At 39.8% G+C, this 22,308-nt stretch overlaps 1 protein-coding gene across 3 annotated transcripts in view; it reads right to left on the bottom strand.

The window, feature by feature from the left end:
* The window catches only part of Prkg2 (protein kinase cGMP-dependent 2), a 109,921-nt gene that overhangs the window by 10,621 nt on the left and 76,992 nt on the right, over positions 1-22,308 (bottom strand). For all 3 annotated transcript variants that reach the window (XM_040747466.1, XM_040747467.1, XM_040747468.1), the window contains 2 exons: positions 12,012-12,175; positions 1,552-1,674 (listed from right to left, as the gene is read on the bottom strand). In XM_040747466.1, coding sequence (XP_040603400.1) covers positions 1,552-1,674; positions 12,012-12,175 — 287 coding nt within the window. The remainder of the gene's footprint in view (positions 1-1,551; positions 1,675-12,011; positions 12,176-22,308) is intronic.

A 22,308-nucleotide genomic window follows, 5' to 3' on the forward strand; every position in this document is an offset into this window, starting at 1 on the left:
TGTTGGTGTATCTATCAGTTCATTATGTTGATGATGCTGAATAAATACTATCTTTCAATCTCGGCTAAGAGAATTCTGGGAGATGCTTTAGAGTTTCATCTACATCCACGCTGCAATCTTAGCAGTCTGTTCAACACTAGGCTTGATGATTTTACTAACTTTTAAATCCTTCAATTTTTTTTCAAAGATGGAGCAGGGGGCACCACAGTACATTGCAGTTTAAGCAAAACAGAAAGCTCTGGAAGTCTCTAATAATTTTTTTCTGGAAAAAAATGGTAGTTTCTGTAGTAAGTACAAGACTGGAATATTTTAAAAGAAAATTGCAGAAATGCAATTTTTTAAAGACTACTGGGGGATGGAGAGAGCACTCACTGGCTGTTCTTCCAGAGGACATTCGAGTCCTAGCCCCCACCTGGCAGCTCATAAGCTGTTACTCTAGCCCCATGAGGCACAACACCTTCTTCTTACCTCTGTGGCCCCCAGACATGCACGTGGTACACAGACTTGCATGCAAGTAAAATACCCATACACATAAAATAAAAATAAATAAATCTTTCATAAAAGTTATTTTTAAAAAACAGAAAGAAAATGAATATTAGGGAGCTGGAGAGATGGCACAGTGGTTAAGAAAATTTGCGCTCTTCCAGAGGACCTGGGTTTGGTCCTCAGCACCCATGCAACAGCTCACAACAGTCTGTAACTCCAGTTCCAGATCTGAGGACACCTTCTAGCATCTGAGGGCACCAGGTATGCACCTGTTTCTCTGTGCCTTTGGAGGCTGTCCTGGAACTCACTTGGTAGTCCAGGCTGGTCTCGAACTCACAGAGATCCGCCTGCCTCTGCCTCCCAAGTGCTGGGATTAAAGGTGTGCACCACCAATGCCAGGCTAGGAGCTTGGATCTTGGTATACATGGTGTGTCAATTTGAAGTATGGGCTTCAACTGGAGTCTAATGAAGGAGGTTTGAATACTTACTCTGTTACACAAATATGGTGGCAATAGATATGGATCCTGTATGTTTGGGTATCTTTAGGATGCATAATCTCAAGTGTGAAAAAGGATAAAGATTGGTTCATATGTTCATTCTAGAGGACGAGGGAAAAGGCTCACGAGTTTGAGGCTAGCCCAGAACACTGTAAGTCAAGACTAGCCTAGACTAGGTAAATCGTAAGTTGATGACTCAACAAAATAAAACTAAAGCTTTGATTGAAGGAGGACTTCCATTTTGGCAATTAGGAGACTTTACCTGTTAACACCATGATTACTGCTAGGTTAATATCTATGGAAAGATTTTATATTTGTACCATGATAAGCCAATACCTATTTGACTAGTTTAAGTAAAATAAAACACCAACTTTAAAAAAAAAACATATGCTTAGTCAACCCGCATACAAAATTTTCAATTTTTTTAATTTAAAAAGTTCCTTCAGTTATAGCATCAGCATATAAAGTTCAAGCAGTGAACACAGAAACCTAACTGTGAAGCATCTATACACTCCACAGTAGGTGAGTGAAAGCCTTCACACGTCCTCCAATGCTAGGTCATTCTCACCTGCAAAGCCTCCGGATCAAATCCTCAGGTCGCCTTGTTATCTTCCTAGGGAAGTCCATTTTTTCAATTCCTTTGAGAATCAAATTGTAGGTCATCATTTGGTCTATCCCAGAAAAGGGTGGGCTGGAGAAGATGCAAATGAAGACACACTTCAATGAGTGTCTGAGGGAACTTGCCTTTTCTTACTTCTCTTCCTACTTCTTCCTGACGCTCTAATACCCTCCTCCCTTGTTAGCTACTTTACAACAGGTATGGATATATTCTGGAAAAGCCTTTCACATCACTTAAATGACACACACAGTTAACAAGTCAAGTGGTGATAATGACTAAAAAGAAAGTCATGGAGACAGAGAGGGAGGGGGGGTGTGACTTTTTTTTTTTTAAAGACAATGATGGAGACCAGGGACCAGCTGTTCCAGCAGGACCAGGTAAAACAGGTCCTGCATCCAGGCCTGTGTCCCAGTGCCTGGGGATTGCCTGCGAAGTGCACAGAGCTTCCAATCCCGGCCGGAGCCAAGCACCTCAGATTCCAGGTCTTCTCTCCCACAAACAAGACCTGGAAACTAGCAGATCCAGCAGATCCAGGGAGGCCAGGTGACAGCTGTTCTGGCAGGACCAGGTACAACAGGCCCTGAATCCAGGCCTGTGTTCCAGTGCCTGGGGATCTGGGAACTGCATGGAGCTTCCAATCCCGGCATGAGCCAAGCACCTCAGATTCCAGGTCTTTTCTCCCACCAATGAGACCAGGAAACCAGCAGATCCAGCAAAGGGACCAGGGGACCAGGTGGGAGGCTAAGCACCCCAGATTCCTGGTTTTCTTCTTCACCCACGGGAACAGACCGAGGACGAGGAATAGAAGAACTACCACATTATTGGACTTGCTAGCACCCACCAGAAGGGAACTCTGGTCCCATAACCACCATACCAGTAAGGGGCTCTCTCTGCACCTACCAGAAGAAGAGATGGGAAAGAGACAATACAAAAACACACTCAGCAACAGAAAAACAAATATGATACCACCAGATTCTAGAGACTCCACACCAGCAAGACTCCAACATTTGAATGCAAATGAAGCAAAAGAGAATGACCTTAAAACCATCTTCATGAAAATGATAGAGGCCCTAAAAGAGGATATAGGAAAATCCCTCAAAGAAATGGATGAAAAAAAACAAAAAATGCAAGACATGAAAGAAAAAACAAGCCAAAAAATGCAAGAAATGGAAGAAGAAACAAACCAAAAAAGGCAGGAAATGGAAGAAGAAACAAAGAAAAAATGCAAGAAATGGAAGAAGAAACAAACCCAAAAAGGTAGGAAATGGAAGCAGAAACAAACAAAAAAATGCAAGAAATGGAAGAAGAAATGAAACAAAAAAGGCAGGAAATGGAAGAAAAAACAACCAAAAAAATACAAGAACTGGAAGAAAAAGCAAATGAAAAAAATGCAAGAAATGGAAGAAAAAGCAAAACAAAAAAATGCAAGAAATGGAAGAAAAAACAAACCCAAAAATGCAAGAAATGGAGAACAAACCAAAAAAATCATAAAATGCAACAAGTGGATGAAGAGATAAACTGCAAGAAACAATGCCAACAGTGCAAGGGTTGAAAACTGAAATAGAGACAATAAAAAGACACGATCTGATGAAAGGCTGGAAATAGAAAAGCTGGGCAAATGATCAGGTACTACAGATACAAGCATTACCAACAGAATAGAATAGATGGAAGAGAGAATTTCAAATGTTGAAGATACACTAGGAGAAATGGATTCATCAACCAAAGAAAACCTTAAGTCCAACAAATCCTTAACACAAAACATTCAGGAAATATGGCACACCATGAAAAGACCAAACCTAAGAATAATAGGTATAGAAGAAGGAGAAGAAAACCACCTCAAAGGGGCAGAAAACATATTCAACAAAATCATAGAAGAAACTTTCCCAACCTTAAGAAAGACATGCCAATGAAGGTATAAGAAGCTTACAGAACACCAAATAGAGTGGACCACAAAAAAGTCCCCTTGCCACATAATAATCAAGACCCCAAATATACAGAATAAAGAAAGACTATTAAAAGCAGCTAAGGAAAAAGGTCAAGTAACATATAAAGGCAGACCTATCAGAATTACACCTGAATTCTCCATGGAAACTCTGAAAGCCAGAAGGTCCTGCATAGATATTCTACCAACACTAAGAGACCATAGATACCAGCCCAGACTACTATACCCAGCAAAGCTCTCAATCACTATAGATGGAGAAAACAAGATATTCCATGACAAAACTAGATTCAAGCAATACATATCCACTAACCCAGCCCTACATAAAATTTTGGAAGGAAAACTCCAACCCAAGGAAGCTAACTACAACCAGAAAAACATAGGCATTAGAGAATCCCTCTCTACCAACAGCCAAAAGAACAAAGGGGTGAAATTCCACACATAATCCCACCAACAACAACCATTGCAAATCGAAGAAGGATGAGCAATCAATGGTCATTAATATCACTCAACATTAATGCCCTTAATTACCCATAAAAAGACACAGGCTAGCAGAATGGATTCAAAGACAGAACCTTTCCTTCTGCTGCATACAAGAAACACACCTCACCCTCAAAGATAGAGATTACTTGAGAGTTAAAGGTTGGGAAAATTTTTTTCAATCAAATGGACCCAAGAAACAAGCAGGGGTAGCAATCCTAATATCTAACAAACTAGACTTTAAAATAAAATCAATCAAAAGAGATGAAGAAGGTCATTACATACTCATCACAGGTGAAATCCATCAAGATGAAGTGTCTATCCTGAACATCTATGCCCCAAATACAAAGGCATCCACATTCGTAAAAGAAACATTATTAGAACTTAAATCACATCTAAGGCCCCACACAGTTATAGTGGGAGATTTCAACATACCACTCTCACCACCAGACAGGAATACCAGACAGAAACTCAACAAAGAAGCAAAGGGTCTAATAGAAGTAATGACCCAACTGGGATTAACAGACATCTATAGAACATTTCAACCACATAAAAAAGAATATACCTTCTTCTCACCACCACATGGAACCTTCTCAAAAATCGACCACATACTTGGCAACATATCAAATCTCAGCAGCTACAAAAAAAATTGGAATAACTACTTGCATCTTATCAGACCACCATGCTTTAAAATTAGAATTCAACAACAACACAAATTGCAGAAAACCTACAAACTCATGGAAATTGAATAATGCTCAACTGCACCATTCCTGGGTCAAAGAAAAAATAAAAAAGAAATTAAAGACTTCATCGAATTTAATGTGAATGAAGACACAACATACACAATCCTATGGGACACTTTGAAAGCAGTGCTATGGGGGAAGTTCATAGCTCTAAGTGCCCACATGAAGAAACTGGAGAACAGTTATACTAGAGAATTAACAGCACTGCTGAAAGCTCTAGAACACAAAGAAGCAAACTCCCCCAGGAGGAGTAGATGCCAGGAAATAATCAAGTTGAAGGCTGAAATCAATAAAGTAGAAACTAGGAAAATAATACAAAGAATCAATACAACGAAGAGTTGGTTCTTTGAGAAAATCAACAAGATAGACAAACCTTTGTCCAAACTTACCAAACAGCAGAAAGTGAACAAATTAACAAAATCAGAAATGAAAAGGGGGACATAAAAACGGACTCTGAGGAAATCCAGAGAATCATCAGGTCATACTTTGAAAATCTGTACTCCACAAAATTCAAAAATTTAAAGGAAATGGACGACTTCCTGGATAGGTATCACTTGCCAAAACTAAATCAAGAACAGATAAGCAATTTAAATAGACCTATAACCCCTATGGAAATAGAAGCAGTTATCAAAAGTCTCCCAACCAAAAAAAAGTTCAGGTCCAGATGGCCTCAGTGCAGAATTCTACCAGAAATTCAAAGAACAGCTTATACCAATTCTTCTCAAAGTATTCCGCACAATAGAAGCAGAAGGGTCTTTGCCAAACTCTTTCTATGAGGCTTCAATAACCTTGATCCCCAAGCCACACAAAGATACAACTAAGAAAGAGAACTTCAGACCAATATCCCTCATGAACATTGATGCAAAAATACTCAATAAAATACTGGCAAATCGAATCCAAGAATACATCAAAACAATCATCCACCACGATCAAGTAGGTTTCATCCCAGGGATGCAGGGATGTTTCAACATATGAAAATCCATCAACGTAATCCACCATATAAACAAGCTGAAAAACAAAAATCACATGATCATCTCACTAGATGCTGAAAAAGCCTTTGACAAAATCCAACACCCCTTCATGATAAAGGTCTTGGAGAGATCTGGGATAACAGGGACATACTTAAACATAATAAAAGCTATATACAGTAAACCAACAGCCAACATCAAACTAAATGGACAGAAACTCAACGCAATTCCTCTAAAATCAGGAACAAAACGAGGCTGTCCGCTCTCTCCATACCTTTTCAACATGGTACTTGAAGTTCTAGCCATTGCCATATGACAACAAAGGGGGATCAAGGGGATACAAGTTGGGAAGGAAGAGGTCAAACTTTCACTATTTGCAGATGATATGATAGTTTACATCAATGACCCAAAGAACCCTACCAGGGAACTCTTACAGCTGATTAACACCTTCAGCAAAGTGGCAGGCTACAAGATCAACTCAAGAAAATCAGTATCCCTACTATATAAAGATGATAAAAGGGCTGAAAAAGAAATCAGAGAAACATCACCCTTTACAATTGCCACAAACAACATAAAATACCTTGGGGTAACACTAAACCAAACAAGTGAAAGACCTGTATTGCAAGAAGTTTGAATCTTTAAAGAAAGAAATTAAAGAAGCCCTCAGAAAATGGAAAGATCTCCCATGCTCTTGGATAGGTAGGATCAATGTAGTAAAAATGGCAATCCTGCCAAAAGCAATCTACAGATTCAATACAATCCCCATTAAAATCCCAGCACAATTCTTCACAGACCTTGAAAGAACAATAATCAATTTTGTATGGAGAAACAAAAGACCCAGGATAGCCAAAACAACCCTGTTCAACAAGGCAACGTCCGGAGGCATTACCATCCCTGACCTCAAGCTCTATTATAGAGCTATAGTCCTGAGAACAGCTTGGTATTGGCACAAAAATAGACAGGTAGACCAATGGAATCTAATTGAAAACCCGGATATTAATCCACACACGTTTGAACATCTGATCTTTGACAAAGAAGCTAAAAATATACAATGGAATAAAGAAAGCATCTTCAACAAATGGTGCTGGCATAACTGGAGGCTGGCATGTAGAAGAATGCAGATCCATCCATGTCTATGGCCTTGCACAAAACTGAAGTCCAAATGGATCAAAGACCTCAACATAAATCCAGCCACACTGAACCTCTTAGAAGAGAAAGTGGGTGGTAACCTTGAACGAATTGGTACAGAAGACAGCTTCCTGAACATAACACCAGTAGCACAGACAGTGAGATCAACAATTAATAAATGGGACCTCCTGAAACTGAGAAGCTTCTGTAAGGCAAAGGACACAGTCAGCAAGACAAAAAGGCAGCCCACAGAATGGGAAAAAATATTCACTAATCCCACATCTGACAGAGGGTTGATCTCCAAAATTTACAAAGAACTCAAGAAGCAAGTCTCCAAAACACCAAAGGACCCAATTAAAAAGTGGGCTGCAGAACTAAATAGAGAATTTTCAATAGAGGAGTCTAAAATGGCTGAGAGGCACTTGAGAAAGTGCTCAACATCCTTAGCCATCTGGGAAATGCAAATCAAAACAACTCTGAGATACCATCTCACTCCCATCAGAATGGCTAAAATCAAAAACACCAATGACAATTTATGCTGGAGAGGATGTGGTGAAAGGGAGACACCCCTCCATTGCTGGTGGGAGTACCAACTGGTTGAGCCACTTTGGAAATCAGTGTGGAGATTCCTCAGAAAAATGGGAATATACCTACCACAAGATCCAGCAACTCCACTCTTAGGCATATATCCAAAAGATGCCCATTCATACAACAAGGATGTCTGTTCCACTATGTTCATAGCAGCATTATTTGTAATAGCCAGAACTTGGAAGCAACCTAGATGTCCCTCAGCCAAAGAGTTGATAGAGAAAATGTGGTACATTTACACAATGTAGTACTATTCAGCAGAAAAAAACAATGGAATCCTGAGATTTGCAGGCAAATGGATGACACTAGAAGAAACCATCCTGAGTGAGGTAATCCAGTCACAAAAAGAGAAACATGACATGTACTCTCTCATATATGGATTTTAGACATAGATCTGGGGAGTGCCAGCCTACAATCCCATGGCCAGAGAGTCTGGGAAACAGAAACTTCATTCAGTGGCTGATGGAAGAAGAGGCAGACTCCCTCGGTTAAGTACTGAGCTGAACTCAAGAAAGCCAGTAACAGAAAGGGAGGATTGATGACCAAAGGCATTAAGACTGGGCTGGTTTAACCCCCAGAAACAGCTGACCTGACAAAGGTTAACTCTTGAATCCCAGGCATCAGCCTGGGAATCCAACATGGGACTGATCAAGACCCCCTGAATGTGGATGTCAGTGAGGAGGCCTAGGTAATCTATTGAGCCTTGGGCAGCAGATCAGTGCCCATCCCGAGTATACACACGGACTTTAGACTCCCATCCAACAATGTGAGGTGCACTCTCACCCAGAACTCTTGGGGGAGGGTCTAGGCCCTGCCCTGTATGAAATGACAGACTATGGACACCCGCATGGAGGGCCTCACCCTCCCTGGGGGAATGAGGGGATAAAGGAGGGGTTGGGGGGAAGTCATGGGAAGAGGCGATGGAAAGGGAGAGGGACCTGGAACTGACTTGTGAAGCAACCTTGTTTCTTATCTAAATTTAAACTGAAAAATAAATTTAAAAAAATTAAAAATAATTTTTTTAATAAAAAATGACAATGAGTAGGAAAAGCCTCTTCTTTGAGTTGACAAAAGAGAAGAAGCCTGACTAAACTTGTTTGTGGGCACTGAGTTCTGAGACAGGAAGTGCGAAGAATGTGTTGTAGTGGGCAGCAGTGGGCAGCATAGATGGTGGAGTGAGTAAGCTATGAAGGGTGTGAGAAATTATAACAGCATCATATGTATTTAGTGGGCTACAGTAAGAACCTGGGTATGGATTCTGAGTCAGCAATATTACTTATAGAAACTCCAGTCATCTGTTTTAAAACAAGAAATAAAGTACCGTGTGGGGTGGAGAGCCTGGTAGGCTGGCTGTGGGAAGTAGTGTTGAAGGTGGTGAAATAGTCATGGCTCTATCTAGACTGGGAAATGTACTAGCTATGTCCATTTGTTAAACTGAACATTGAAATCATAATCTTGAAAGGATGGTACCTGGGAGCTAAGGAAGCTAATTAGGTTCAGACTGGGTCATCAATGTATAGGTTTAGTGACCTGAGACAGAATGCTGGCTTTCCATTTTGTTCCCAGTAAGGATCCTGTAAGAAATCAGAGGTCTACAACCACAAGAGAGGCATCACTATTACTCAGCTCTTTGCTGAGGCTTCCATCTTCCCAAATTTCAAGAATTAAAATGACTAAAGAAAAGTCACTCAGCTTACTGTATTTTGTTCTAGAGCCTGAGCTAAGGTTGATGATAGAGCTAATAGGATTTGCTAATGTAGTAGATGCAAAGTGAAAGTCAGAAAAGCAATTCAAGAACAATGTTTGGCAGGAGTGCCCACAGAACAGAATTACTGTCACTAAGGGAAGCAAACTAGAATAGATGCAAAATGTGTCATTGGGAGGTGGGCTATCTCCAGAGGCCTGGTCCCCAAGCTGTCTCACAGTGGGAAAGCGATGGGACCTTTGAGAATGAGGCATACTTGAAGAAAGTTATACCACTAGGGAGATGACCTTGATTGGGATATTGGGATGCTCATCCCCTCCTCAATATGTTCTGGCCCCCACACAGTAAACAGAACCCCTTTGCCCCATCCTCCAAATCTACAGACTCAACAAGACATAGAATTATACTAAGAACTAGAATAAATCTTTTCTTACTCATAAATGATATCGGGTGTTTGGCAGGAGCAATGGAAAGTCAACTGACCCAACAGTGGTGCAGCAAGTTAACAGGGGAAGTGAATCAGGATTGTTTTCCAGAACCGCATGGAACTGCTGGGCAGGCAGCTAGATTTATGAGCCTAGAACTGAGGAAAGTCACTAAGGAATTATGACTTGGGTCATCTCATATGGTTTATGGCCATAGGACTTGAGGATATTACCCTATGAGTGTTAGATGGAAACGAGTTCACGGACTGACTGGCCCAATGCTAATCTATCAGGAAAATGAGAAAATTCTGGAATGGAGACAATGTAGGAGCTATCAGTGTAGGTTAAGGAGGCTTGGGAAACCAAAAGGGAGAGTATTTCAAGGAATGCTGGGTAAAACTTGTTGAGATGTAGCCACCAAAGTTGGGTAAAATTTCATTCACATACCACGTTGATTTATAAAACACTTTCTTGTCTGGTCTAGCATGCCAATTAAATTTTGAAAATTGAAGATGATCTAACTAATCTGTTTATCTTAACCATGCTTGCACCCTATGGAAACCAATAGTATTCACCCTTGATACAAAAAAGCAAAGGCAAAGAATCAATTTTACAATAACCTATGCTTCATGTGTGAAGAAAATGGAGGAAACAAAACTATTGATATGACATCTTCAGTACACACAGATAGATACATGCACATGCATATTGATAACTGTGTTACTTCCTTTCTTTAGTTTTTTGTTTCTTCATTTTCTCTTACCTCCTTAAACACCAGATCAAGCAATTAAAAATGGACTTTCTGCCCTATACTTAAAATGTTTGGCAAAATATCTTTCTAACTCCTTTATGACAGTTCAAGGCCACCTTAGCAATTCCAGGCTACAGTGCTTTCCCTCCTTTATTTCCCCAATTACTTTGCTACTCTACATGACACATTTCCAGCTGACAAGGACTGGCAAGTATATTCTCCAGCAGCTCCAAGAGCCACTATGCCACTACCTCTCCCCTAGAAGTTTCTAAGATGAGGAAGAAAAATATTGAAAACAACCCAGGGTTAGCCACACCTTAACAAACTTATCTTTCTCTATAACTACCTGGAAATTTTCCATTCTTCCATTCACATCTTAAATGATGAATATTTAAACATGGTTATAGACAAAGACTAGTGATAAAATGCAGATTTTCATTTCCCCAGTGTAGGTGGACAAAGATGTGAACCATGGTGTAGGTAATTTAACACCAAGTTAAATACTTAAGTTTAAGAAGATCATAGCTCAGTGGTAGAATATTTCTTTAGAGTGTGTAATGCCCTGTTTAGGTCCTTACTGTTGCAAAAAGAAGAAAGTTAGAGAAGAGTCTATGAAATTCTGTTTTGTTGTGCATGTTGATATTTACACTAACAGATGCATTTCAGTATTTCTTAGAAAATTCCAAGTGCAAGTCTCTCTGCAACTAATGTTGAGCACAATTGCCTATAAAGGTCATAAAGCATGTGTGTGTCATGGAAAGTACGTCACAGAGAGGGACAGAAGACCAGATTACTATAGCAGGCAGATAGCTTTGTGGCCTAGTTGTCTAAGTTATATAATTTAAACCATAAAATAATCACAAACATGTGAATCATAAAATAATAAAATTCCTACCTTATCTAATTCACACAAGTGTATGAAAACTAAAGTAGATTCTATGCATATGTGCTTCATAAACAGTGAAGTATTTTACACATGTGGAGAAGGCTGTGTTGTCTGTGCACGTGTGTGTACATGTGCATGCATTTGTGGTTGAACATGCACACACTGCAATGTGTTAAATATTTAGAACCACAGCAGATTCATTAATCCCATCTTTTCATCTGTTTGGGAATGACAATCTACTCTTAACTACTAAAACCCATGCTGTGTCTTGACTGTTCATTAGCACCTTGGAAAGGAGTTGGCAGGGTATTTAAAATTTAAATTCAGCATTGTAGCTTTCGGTTAGCATTTCTGGTTAATGACATGTGGAGAAGAATATGGCTAAATTTAGTTTGATTGATCAATGAATTTTACTGAACTAGGAAAACAGCTTTCATCATTAATTTAAAAAGAAGGAAATTCTACCAAATCCAAAACTTCCATTGTTTCTGTTCCTGGATTATAAAACCTTCACCAAGTGAATGCCTCATCTGTGACAATGCAACTTGCCATTTTAGGTAAACTGTAACAATTCTATACACCTTTGCTTTAGCTTTCTGAATCCTTTATCTATATTTTAAACTCCTTATCCAGGCTCGTGTTTGAAGACATGTACAGAGAAGAAAAGCAAAATCTTTAAAAACCATTTTCAGATAGTTAAATTTTGAATTTTACATTTTTATCATTAGTGAATTATTTTGTGCTGCTCTGAAGACAAGGCTGGGCAAGATTGAACACAGTGCATGCTCCCACTTACTTGCCGGTTAGAAGCTCATATACTAGAATCCCCAGGGACCAGAAGTCCACACTGAAGTCATGTCCTTTGTTGAGAATGACCTCAGGGGCCACATACTCTGGAGTCCCACAGAATGTCCATGTTTTCTGCCCAGAGCCAATCTTCTTAGCAAATCCAAAGTCAACCTGGGACAGGATGCCAAATAAAAATATAAAGCATATTCTGATTTTAAGTTTTCTGCTAACTCTGAGTTTTCATACAACCCAAACTTTCCTTCAAAACACACACACACACACACACACACACACAGAGAGAGAGAGAGACAGAGACAGAGACAGAGACAGAGAGACAGAGAGATAGATAGAGACAGAGAGAGATTCCTTTGTAAGTCATATGTCAATCAAGTTGCTAAGAGAAAGTTTCATTACATATACCTCATTACCCTTGAAGACAATTCAAATTCATTCTTATGCTCCCAGAAAACAAGTCTAAAGTTTATTTTAATGTGCTGTTTATCCAATGGGTTGAATACAGAAGGGGAAAATGACAGAAACATGTGCCTTTACCCCACCAGGGATTAAAATAATTGCAAAGTTGAGAGTTTGGGAAAGAGTCTACTGCTAGGAAGGGAACTGTAAACCTCTACCTAGCACTGTTCACAATGTATATCCTCTGTATATCTCTCAGGTCTGAAGCAAAGTCAACAGCATCTTTCCGAGTTTGCTCTGAGCTCCAAACACTTCTGGTCCCCATTAGCGAGGTGGGCGGTAGCTAGTACCAACATTAACTTGCTTATTCTGGAAATGTAGGGTCAGCGCCCACTCTGACTTAGACTTTCTTCTATGCTTATCATACTGAGTTAACCATGAGAAGCCGGGTGCTGGGGAAATTTATGCACACATGGTTAACACAGCACTTTATGATACACAACAGGGAAGAAGGCATTAAACTCAGAGTGAAGAGGTAAAAAAAGAACTAACATCCAGAACTTTAGGAAGATAGGGCTAAAAGAGGGTGGGTGTCATCAAGAGGTGATACCTTTGGCTGTCCCTGACTAGGGATCACGAACTCTCCCCTGGTAAGGAGTCCCCACTCCCCTCCTCTGCCTTGTGGAATATATCTCTCACTTCTCCAAGCTTTTACCCAATGAACTCTGCAGAACAAATAAGAAAGGAGGCCAGAGCTTCAGCAGCTCCTTCCTGAAGGAAGCAGTGTGTCTGAGAGCCAGCCCTGCAAAACAACAATGGGCTTCTACACAGGGGAGATGAACAGTACTCACTCATCTCTAGTGTGCACTGATTCTGCCTCAACTTACTTCTACCTCCCTCGGGTAACAGGCATAGAAAGTGTTTCTAGGCTCACTGTGCCCTTTTTATTGGCTTCTTTGCAAGTGGTTAATTCCAATAACATGACAATAATTCATGCTTAAAAATGGAGAAAGTTAACATCGGAATCAGTCCTCACTTTGAAAATCGGGGTCCAGAAACAAAAGCATCTAACACCTTAGTTTGTTCAAATGTTCGTGTTTAAAGCTTTTGTTTTTCCTTAAAGAGGTCCCATAGAAACTCTCTCCTTTCTGAGATTATTCATACCTGTCACGTAGTAGCAAAGATTTCTTTATTAAAAAAAAAGAATTCAAACAACCTACTCCAAAGTGGGCTTCTCCTGTTTGCCTTCAACAACTACACAGCATGACTCACAAAGATTAAATCTGAGGGATGGCTTGGAATATTATAAGATAAAACTGTGTAACCAGCTGAAATGAGGACATCTACATAGTCCTCAGAAAAGAAAAAAAAACAATAATGAAAGCCCTACCTCATTATATAAAGCCTGAAATTTAAGAGGTGAAAACAAGGCACTTATAGAAATAGGGCATTTTGTTGGTTTACAACAGCCTCTAGACTGTTTCCTAATTGTATTTAATTTCCCTTTTAAGAATTACTAGAAGTTCATTGGCTATTTAGGAGAACTATTTTAATTTTTAAAATAATATATTTTAACTTGAATTGCCGGCATGCTCCCACAATATTTGCATATTGGCTCAATGTGGTGGTAATAATTATATTAGCATTCCAAAATTTGCAAAATTGTATCACTTTCTTTGGCTACTTGGGTCATGCCAACTTTGATCAAATACATTTGGCCAGAATAAATTGGCATTCAGAGCTATCCAAAGCTGTGTCACTAATGTAGAAGATGCCAGATCTCCTATGCCAAGTTCTGTGTATTTTCTGTAAGGATCAAGCTCCCCTATCTCATCTCAGCACCATGGCTACACCATGGAGCCTGCTCTTTGTCCTCTAGGCAGCAGAAAGCTAAGTTCCTCTTTCCTTTATTCTGTGACACCCAGTGAGCCTCATCCTATGGCAAGGACCGGGACACACACAAAGATCTAGTTCTCAAGAAGCTTATACCAGAAAGAGGAGAAAAATAATGAGCATGGAAATGTACCATAAAAATGATACGATAAGGCATGCATTCAGAAGACTTAGACACAGAGAAAAAGACAAACTGCTCTTGAAATAAGGGGGCAAGGAAAACACACTTCAATAAGGTAGCATTTGAGCAGTTTTGAGCAGAAATATGAATGAAATCAGAGAGACTTCTGTAAATATCTGAGGAACAGGGTCCTTCCAGGAAGAAGAGACAGCACAGAGGCCTAAGAAGCAGATGCTGGTGTTCAGTTCAAGGCCTGTCAAAGTCAATGTGACTGTGCCATGGTTCTTAGAGACAGAAAGGGCATGAGGATCCAACATGGATTTGTAAACCACTGGAAGACCTTGGGAAGAAAGCATATGGCGATTCATGTCCTCAAGGGATCATGAAGAAAAGAAAGCTGACACCCTCTCCCTTTATTTTCAAATTATGCTTGAAGGATAAAAAAGAAACAGGCTGTGGAGATCTCAAGAAAAGCTATACACCGGTTTTTAAGTCAACATTAAATTTCCACTACTAAGGATGGTTTACATTGAGCCAAGAGCTTTCAAACATGTTTCTAATGGCTAAAATAAACTAGAAGGATTTGAGATACTTCCAAACCTGGAGCTGTGGCTGCATCATTCAGAAACAGAAAGCTCAGCACGTGGCTTCTTAAAGCTGTGTCCAGCAGCAATGATCTTTGTCTTTATTCAGAAGTTTTTCTCTGGGGTAGCAAATTTCTTAGCTATTGGTTCATTCGCATAAGAAATGGGCACAAAATGACTAGTCTAATTAAAGCATATGACTCATGGAGTCATAACATTCCAAAAAAGTACTTTTGTGGTATTTCTAGGGCACCTTCTCTACCTCAGGCTAGACAGGGGAAAATGGAATCTCTGTCTTTCTGGCAACTCCCACTGTTGATTAACATCCTTCTCTAGTGGACAGCAATGGCCATTTTCCCTCAGTGGCAGGGGGACAGGCAGAGGAGCCTCTTATGAAATAGCCCCTTCTAGATGGGATGGAGTGATTCCCTGGAATACTTGGAGCACTGAGCTGGGTAGGACAAAGTGAAGAATACTATTCACAAAGGCAAACTAGGGAAATCCTTCGAGGCTCCTCTCACCATCTCCTTGAAGGCTTCCCCAAATCACAGAACCTATTCCTCTCTCCTTCCGGGGTCCTTACCACCATTTCACATGCCTTTGGGTAGCAGGTTCTAACTAGATCACCAAACCTAGCCCATTGAGAAGAGTTCTCACATATCCATTTTGTAGTCAACTGTTTTTGGAATGTGGTGGGTACTCAACCTGTGATTGTTATATGGGAAAAAGTGATTAAGTGTTAAAGTCCATTTAAATAAGATATACTGTAGCCAGAAAAGCCACCATGCACACTTGCATGATGCAAGACCCCATCCAGCATTCAAAGATAAGTTTCTTGTATCAGGTGCATTGAGGCGGAAGATATTTAAAGGAGAAGCAGCCTCATGTGGCAGACGCAATGATGGCACAAGGTCAACTCTCACCTAGTAAGTGAGTAGCAACGCTGCATCTATAGAAAATAGTTGAGGCCAGGGGTTATTTTCATGTTTCACATTAGGACATTCCTGATACATTAAAGAAATGCGGCACAAATGCATGAGAAGCAGAAGGTCTGGTGCCGCACCAGCTCAGGCACTAGAGAACTGAGATGTAAGTCCCGCCCTGTGTGTTCTGGCCCATGGCCAAGCCACCACCCACACTCTAATGCATACATTTATCAAATCTTTCCATTCATTTCTAACTTTACCACACACCCACTATCACAAATACGATACAACTTCTAGTTTTTAATCTTTAGATCAATCTTATTATACCAATTTTGGGCAACTTGATTTTTCTCACTGAAACCCAAACCCACTGAATTTGCCAAACAATGAAATCTACTTATGATGAATTGTACCACCATTTAATTAACACCCTTTTACTATCTGTAAGGATAAAACCACTACACCTCCAAATTGCCCTTCTTCTGCTGGTGAGCAGTTGAGCTATAATCAGCTCACAAAACTGAGGAGACACTTTCTTTCTACCTGGGTTTCCTTATTTGGCCTCACAAACACCTTGGCTATTCTGGACACTTGGGTATTTGAACCTAAATTCCTAGCATCAAATTTAGGTATTTGAACCTAAATTCCATGAACAGCGCTATGGAAATTTCATTAGAAGCATATCAGAACTGCAGATCAGCTTATTGAGTACTTCTTCGAGGATGAGGACTGACTCTTCCTGTTTTTAAACACGATGTTTCGGTCTGAGTTGGGATAAGTAATGCTAGCTACTACAAAAATAGAACCAGGAGGATATTAAAGTCTTAACTGTACATTAATTAATTCTTACTGATGGATTTCCCTGGATGTAAGTGGCTCTTGAAGCAATGATTCAGGAGGACAAACTTCAAATTTGATAGTTCTGCCAACTCAAATGTCTGTGTTTGTTGACAACAAGCTAGAAAGCATACAGAGACCCACTTCACAAAGCATTTGTAGGCCAGACTTCTGAGGGGTGAGCCGCTTTGCTATCATTTCATGAGCTACAACTATGTTACTTGGTCACAATAACCAAGAACGAGGGCTACGATAAGTTGTCTAGCTCCACTGAGAAGACAGAATGAGCCACATCATCTATTAATTAATTTAGATCTCTTGATAGCTTTCTATAAAACTTTGCAAGTGTCACAATAAAGCTGTTAAACATTTTATTATATTTGGCCCTAGATACATTATATTTTCACATTTTATAAATGAATTTGTATCCCTATTTACTCTGTTTCTGGTTACCTGAAAAAATATTATGTATCGAGACTCTTACATCCTATGACCACACTGGAAATTCTCCCTTTAGCTGTAAAGTCTGATTTTATAAAATTTGCATTTTTTATACAATGAATCATCCCACCTGGTAAGTTCTTTTTCTTTAAAATGCATCTTTTTAATACATTTGCATCTTATTGCATTGGGTAGAACATACAGTAAAATAACAAGTAGAAGTGTGCACAGTAATGCTCTTAAAGTTTTTTTAAAAAGTTTTCTTCACATGACATACTTTGATTACATCCTTTCCACTCCCCCAATTCTTCCCAGATGCCCCCACCTCCCCACCATTCAACCTATTCTCTCTCTCCAAAACAAAACAAAGTAGAAAGAAAGAAAACAGAAAAGATAAAAAAATAAAAATCTGAATCATGCACAAATAAATAAGATGTCTGTTTTGAAGTAGCCAAGTACTCCTGACACAGGGCCCTGGAGTGTGCCTGGTGACGCTGTGGTATCCCATTGGAGAAAACCGGGGAATCACTTGCAAATGACTTTTAGGTTAGGGGTGGGACTTTGTGTTCACTTCACCTTCTTAGTGCTGGGATTTTGTCTGGTTTGAACATGTGTGGGTTTTGTGTGTGCTGACACAGTCTCTGTGAGTTCACAAGTTATAAGTTCCTAAGATAATACTGTTAGTGCTTTATCAATTATATATAATTTTCTCTAGGTTATGTTAGGTGCCTTTTACTAGATTGAAAATGAATTTTTTTTCTAGTTTCCCAGGAGATTTTTAGCACAAGTGTTAAAAATGGAGAAATCTATTTATGTAGTCTGTTTCTGCTGGAACTTCTGAGTTCATTATAGAATAGTTTCTATCTAAAATTGCTGAGTATGATTTTTAATATGTATTTTCCTTTATTTTAAGCCATTATTGTCTTGTGGATCAGCCAGTGAGACTGAAAGGGATGCCACCGAGTTTTCTTATCCACTTCCTGTTGCAGTCACACTCAGCCCCTCACTGTCAACTTCCCACACCAGAACAGGGCACTTTTTACAACTGATGAACCCATATGGACACACCAACCTCCCCAAGTGTCACTACTTTGCATTAAGACTCACAATCGTTGTACAATTTATAATCTTGGAAAATTAAATAATTCCATGTTTCTACCATATGCAATACCGGGTAATTTTACTGTCCTAAAACTAGCCATCTGCACACCTCTCCCACATCCTGCCTCTTAACAATTACTAATGCTTTTCACTGTCTCCAGCAGTTTTTCCCTTTACAAAATGTCTTACAGCCTGCAACATCTCTAGAATGGCTTTATTCTGTTTACCAACAGCATTTAAAGTTTCTACCAGGTTCTTTCATGATTTGAGAACTCACTTGTTTTTAGCACTGAATAATTTTCCATTACACATTTACCACAGTTTATCCACTGTTCAGTTCTGTGATAAACCCATAAACGCACTGAACAACATTTTGGTTGCCTCCAAGATTTACCGATTATGGTAAAGCTATGAACATGTATGTCCAGGTCTCTAAGTAATGGTAGCTCCCAGCTCTTTTCAGTAAGCTCAAAGGATATAATTGCGTGGTTGGTCAATGTATGCTCAGTTGGTTAAGAAACTAGCACACTGCCTTCCAAAGCAGCCGGGCCACTCGCATTATCCCAGGCTAAATGGGAACTCCTGACAACCCACATTCTTCAGCACTTGGTGCTGTCCACGTTCCAGACTTTAACCACTCTAACATGCATGTGGTGGTGGAGTGCTGTTTTAGTGTTTAGCCCTGCAATGATCTATGGTTTTGTATTTCTCACAGGCCTCTTTCCCATCCTTAAATTGCCTGCAATAAGCCATCCATAGATGTCATTAGTCTGTGTTTAATCAAGCTGCTTATTGTTTTGATTTAAATATTTTGCACATCTTTTTTCAATTGTCCATTATCAGATATGTCTCTTAAAAAATGTTTTTCTCTGGACTTTTGGCCTGTCTTTAGCAGATGGGTTCCTTTCAATTTCAATGAAGTCTAGCTAGTCTATTATCTTTCCCATATGTATCTAAAAAGTCATCACCATTCTCGAGGTCATCCAGGTGCTCCCCTGTATTATTTTCTAGGAGTCCTAGGAGCTATTATGTAATATTTACGCTGTGATTCATTTTGACCTAGTTTTATGTAAGTTCTCTGTGTGGGTTCTTTGGGGTGGGTCATTGATGCCATTATCCTAGTACCAGGCTCTACTTTTTTGGTGCTGTTGTTGATTGGTTTGTTGGGCTTAAGATTATCTTTGCCAGATAGATCACCTTTGATCCTTTATCAGATGTGAGCTTATTTATGTTTTATTTCTTCCCGTGTAACATTTGGAAGATAATGCCTTTCAGAGAATTTGCCCATTTCATCTCAGTTATTGGCCCTGTGGGCTATTCACAGTTACTCTATCAGCATCTCAGTGTTCATAACACATATAGTGACATCTTCTCCCACGTTTATAATACTAATAATCTGTGAGCCCTCTCTTCTTTTCTTACTAAGCTTGGTTTTTATCGATTGTAATGATCATTCCAAAGCATCAGTTTTTTTTAACTGATTTTCTCTACGGATTTTTTTTCAATTGTAATGATTTCTGTACTGATAAGTTTTGATTATATTAAGTCACTTTGAATGTAATGTTTTGCTTGAGTTTTTGTTTGGTATTCCCTTAGTCAGAAATACATATGTTTGGATTGTTTTTCCGCCATTTCTTGCAATTCTTGTATTTTTTGGTTTTTTTTCTTCCATGTCTTTAAAGGATTTTCTCATATCTTCTTTGAGGTCCTCTATCATTTTCATGAAGTGGTTTTTAAGGCCTTTCTCATCTGCTTCTTCTGCAATGGACTGTTCAGGTCTTGCGGATGAAAGAGTCTCTAGTTTCTGGTAGTGTTATATTGGGTTTTCGGTTGGTGGGTGTGTTTTTGTATTGTCTCCTTCCCATCATTTCTTACTTTGGGTGCAGAAGGAGTCTCTTCCTCCCCTGGTGGGTATGTGACCTCTTTCCAGTGGGTGAGAGCAGGTCCAATACCCTGGTGGCTTTATGGAAGGTTCTCTCAGCCGGGACTCTTGGGGGAGGGCCTAGGCCCTGCCCAGGATGAAATGACAGTTACTGGAGATCCACCATGGTGTGCCTTACCCTCCTTGGTGATCAGAGTGGAGATTGGGTCAGGGACTGGGGGACCTGGTGAGGAGGGTGGGGGAGGAGGGGACTAGGAGAGGGAGCTGGGATTGACATGTGAAACAAGATTGTTTCTAACCTAAATAAAAAATAATAATAAAAAAGAAGGGAAACAAAAAAAGAAATACATATGTTTTATTTTTTTATACTTCTTTTATAATATGAGTGTTCAATGCTTTATGCTTCTCTATAAACACTGCTTTGGGGAACATTACATAATTACAATATGCTGGGCTTTTATTTTTATTTGAATCGAAGTATTTAAAAATATATTGTGAGACCTCTTTATTGACCCATTGTGATGGTTAGTTTTCTTAGCTTGATGTGATTTCAAATCACTTGGGATATGGGCCGCTGGGTATGCCCGTGGGGATGATCTTGGCTGCAGACATGACTGTGGAAAGATTTGTCTCTTGCGGGTGGCATCATTCCCTAGTAGAGAACCTGGACTGTACAAGTGGAGAAAGGAACTCAGTGCCGACATGTGTTTTTGGCCTCTACTTCCCAGTTGTGGATATGATGTGGTCTTCTTTTTCAAGTTGTTTATCTTTACTTCCCCAACATGATCAACTACAGCCTAAAGACTGTGAAGTTGTTTTTGTCAGAGTATTTTATCACAGCAACAAGGAAAAAACAAACATGGATAACCAAATATTATATATAAGTATGTTGTTTACACTGAATGAGTTGTCTTTCTGCTGCTGACTTCTAGTTTAATTCCATGTGGTCTGAGAGCAGGCACTATAATGCCTTCATGCAAACACTCAAATGGCACAGTGCCATCCACAAATATAACAAGATAGTTCCAAAAGTGACATCATTATTGTCATTCCATTTTACTCATGTGCACACACTGACCGCTCCAGGCTTTCTGAATCTGTGAGTTTGTAGCTGACAGAAATCTGGAGAGATTCTTTGCCATTGCAGCCTCCAGCGTTGCTTCTATCCCCTTTGATCCTCCTCATCCCATGCTACTCTGCTTATGTTAGGTACATCTTTCATAACAATTCCACGGTCTGTTTTTGGTTTGGTTTGCTTGTTTTTCAGTCTTTAGTCTCTTTCCTAATGAGTACTCCCTGTTATGCAGGTTTATAATGAAAAAGGGTAAGTAAGGAGAAAAGAAATACAAACTGTACTATTTGAAGCCTCATATGAAGTAGAATAAAGTGTGTGTGTGTGTGTGTGTGTGTGTGTGAGTGAGAAAGACAGAGAGAGAGACAGGAAGAGACAGAGAGACAGAGAGAGAGAAGTGGGGGGGGGCAGGGTCTTCAGTCAAGGCCCCCATCAGCTAAGATTTCACTTGTAAAGTAACAGTGAAGGAAAACTTCTGCGAGTGTGCTTCCATGGAGCCAGGCTCCACTGCAACTGGGTACCCAAATTTAGAAGTGCTGTCTGTGTAGTTCCAGCTTTAGGGTCATGAAAGATACACAAGTAAAGGGGGTGTAGAAGCTTCCTCTGTGGTTACAGAGAGACACTGAGGACAGGTGTGTGGCAGAGGAATCCCTGCACGGAGGCCCTGAGCAGTCATAGTGTAAAGCTGTGAAAGTGAAGCCTAGATTGCATTGGAGACTCCAAGATGTTGGAGATGCCAGAGCCATTTGCCCAGGAAGTGGAACCAGCTCAAGACAGTGGAGGATATCACGGTTGGCAAAGCTGAAATGGAAGAGGCATCTCAGCCCTCTGACGCTGTTACAGACTTGCTTTGGTTCAGTATTTCTTCACTTAGCCCCCATTCTTCTCTTTTATAATGGTAATGTATATTCTGTGCCATTGTATGTGTATGTAATTTCCTTTTTTTATATTTCAGGGGTCTACAGTTGAGAAATTGCCTTGAGTCTCAGAAGAGACTTTGGACTTTTAAACTGTGATGACATTGAAAGACTAT

Source organism: Mesocricetus auratus, unplaced genomic scaffold (assembly GCF_017639785.1).
Source record: "Mesocricetus auratus isolate SY011 unplaced genomic scaffold, BCM_Maur_2.0 Super-Scaffold_100006, whole genome shotgun sequence".
NCBI lineage: Eukaryota > Metazoa > Chordata > Mammalia > Rodentia > Cricetidae > Mesocricetus > Mesocricetus auratus.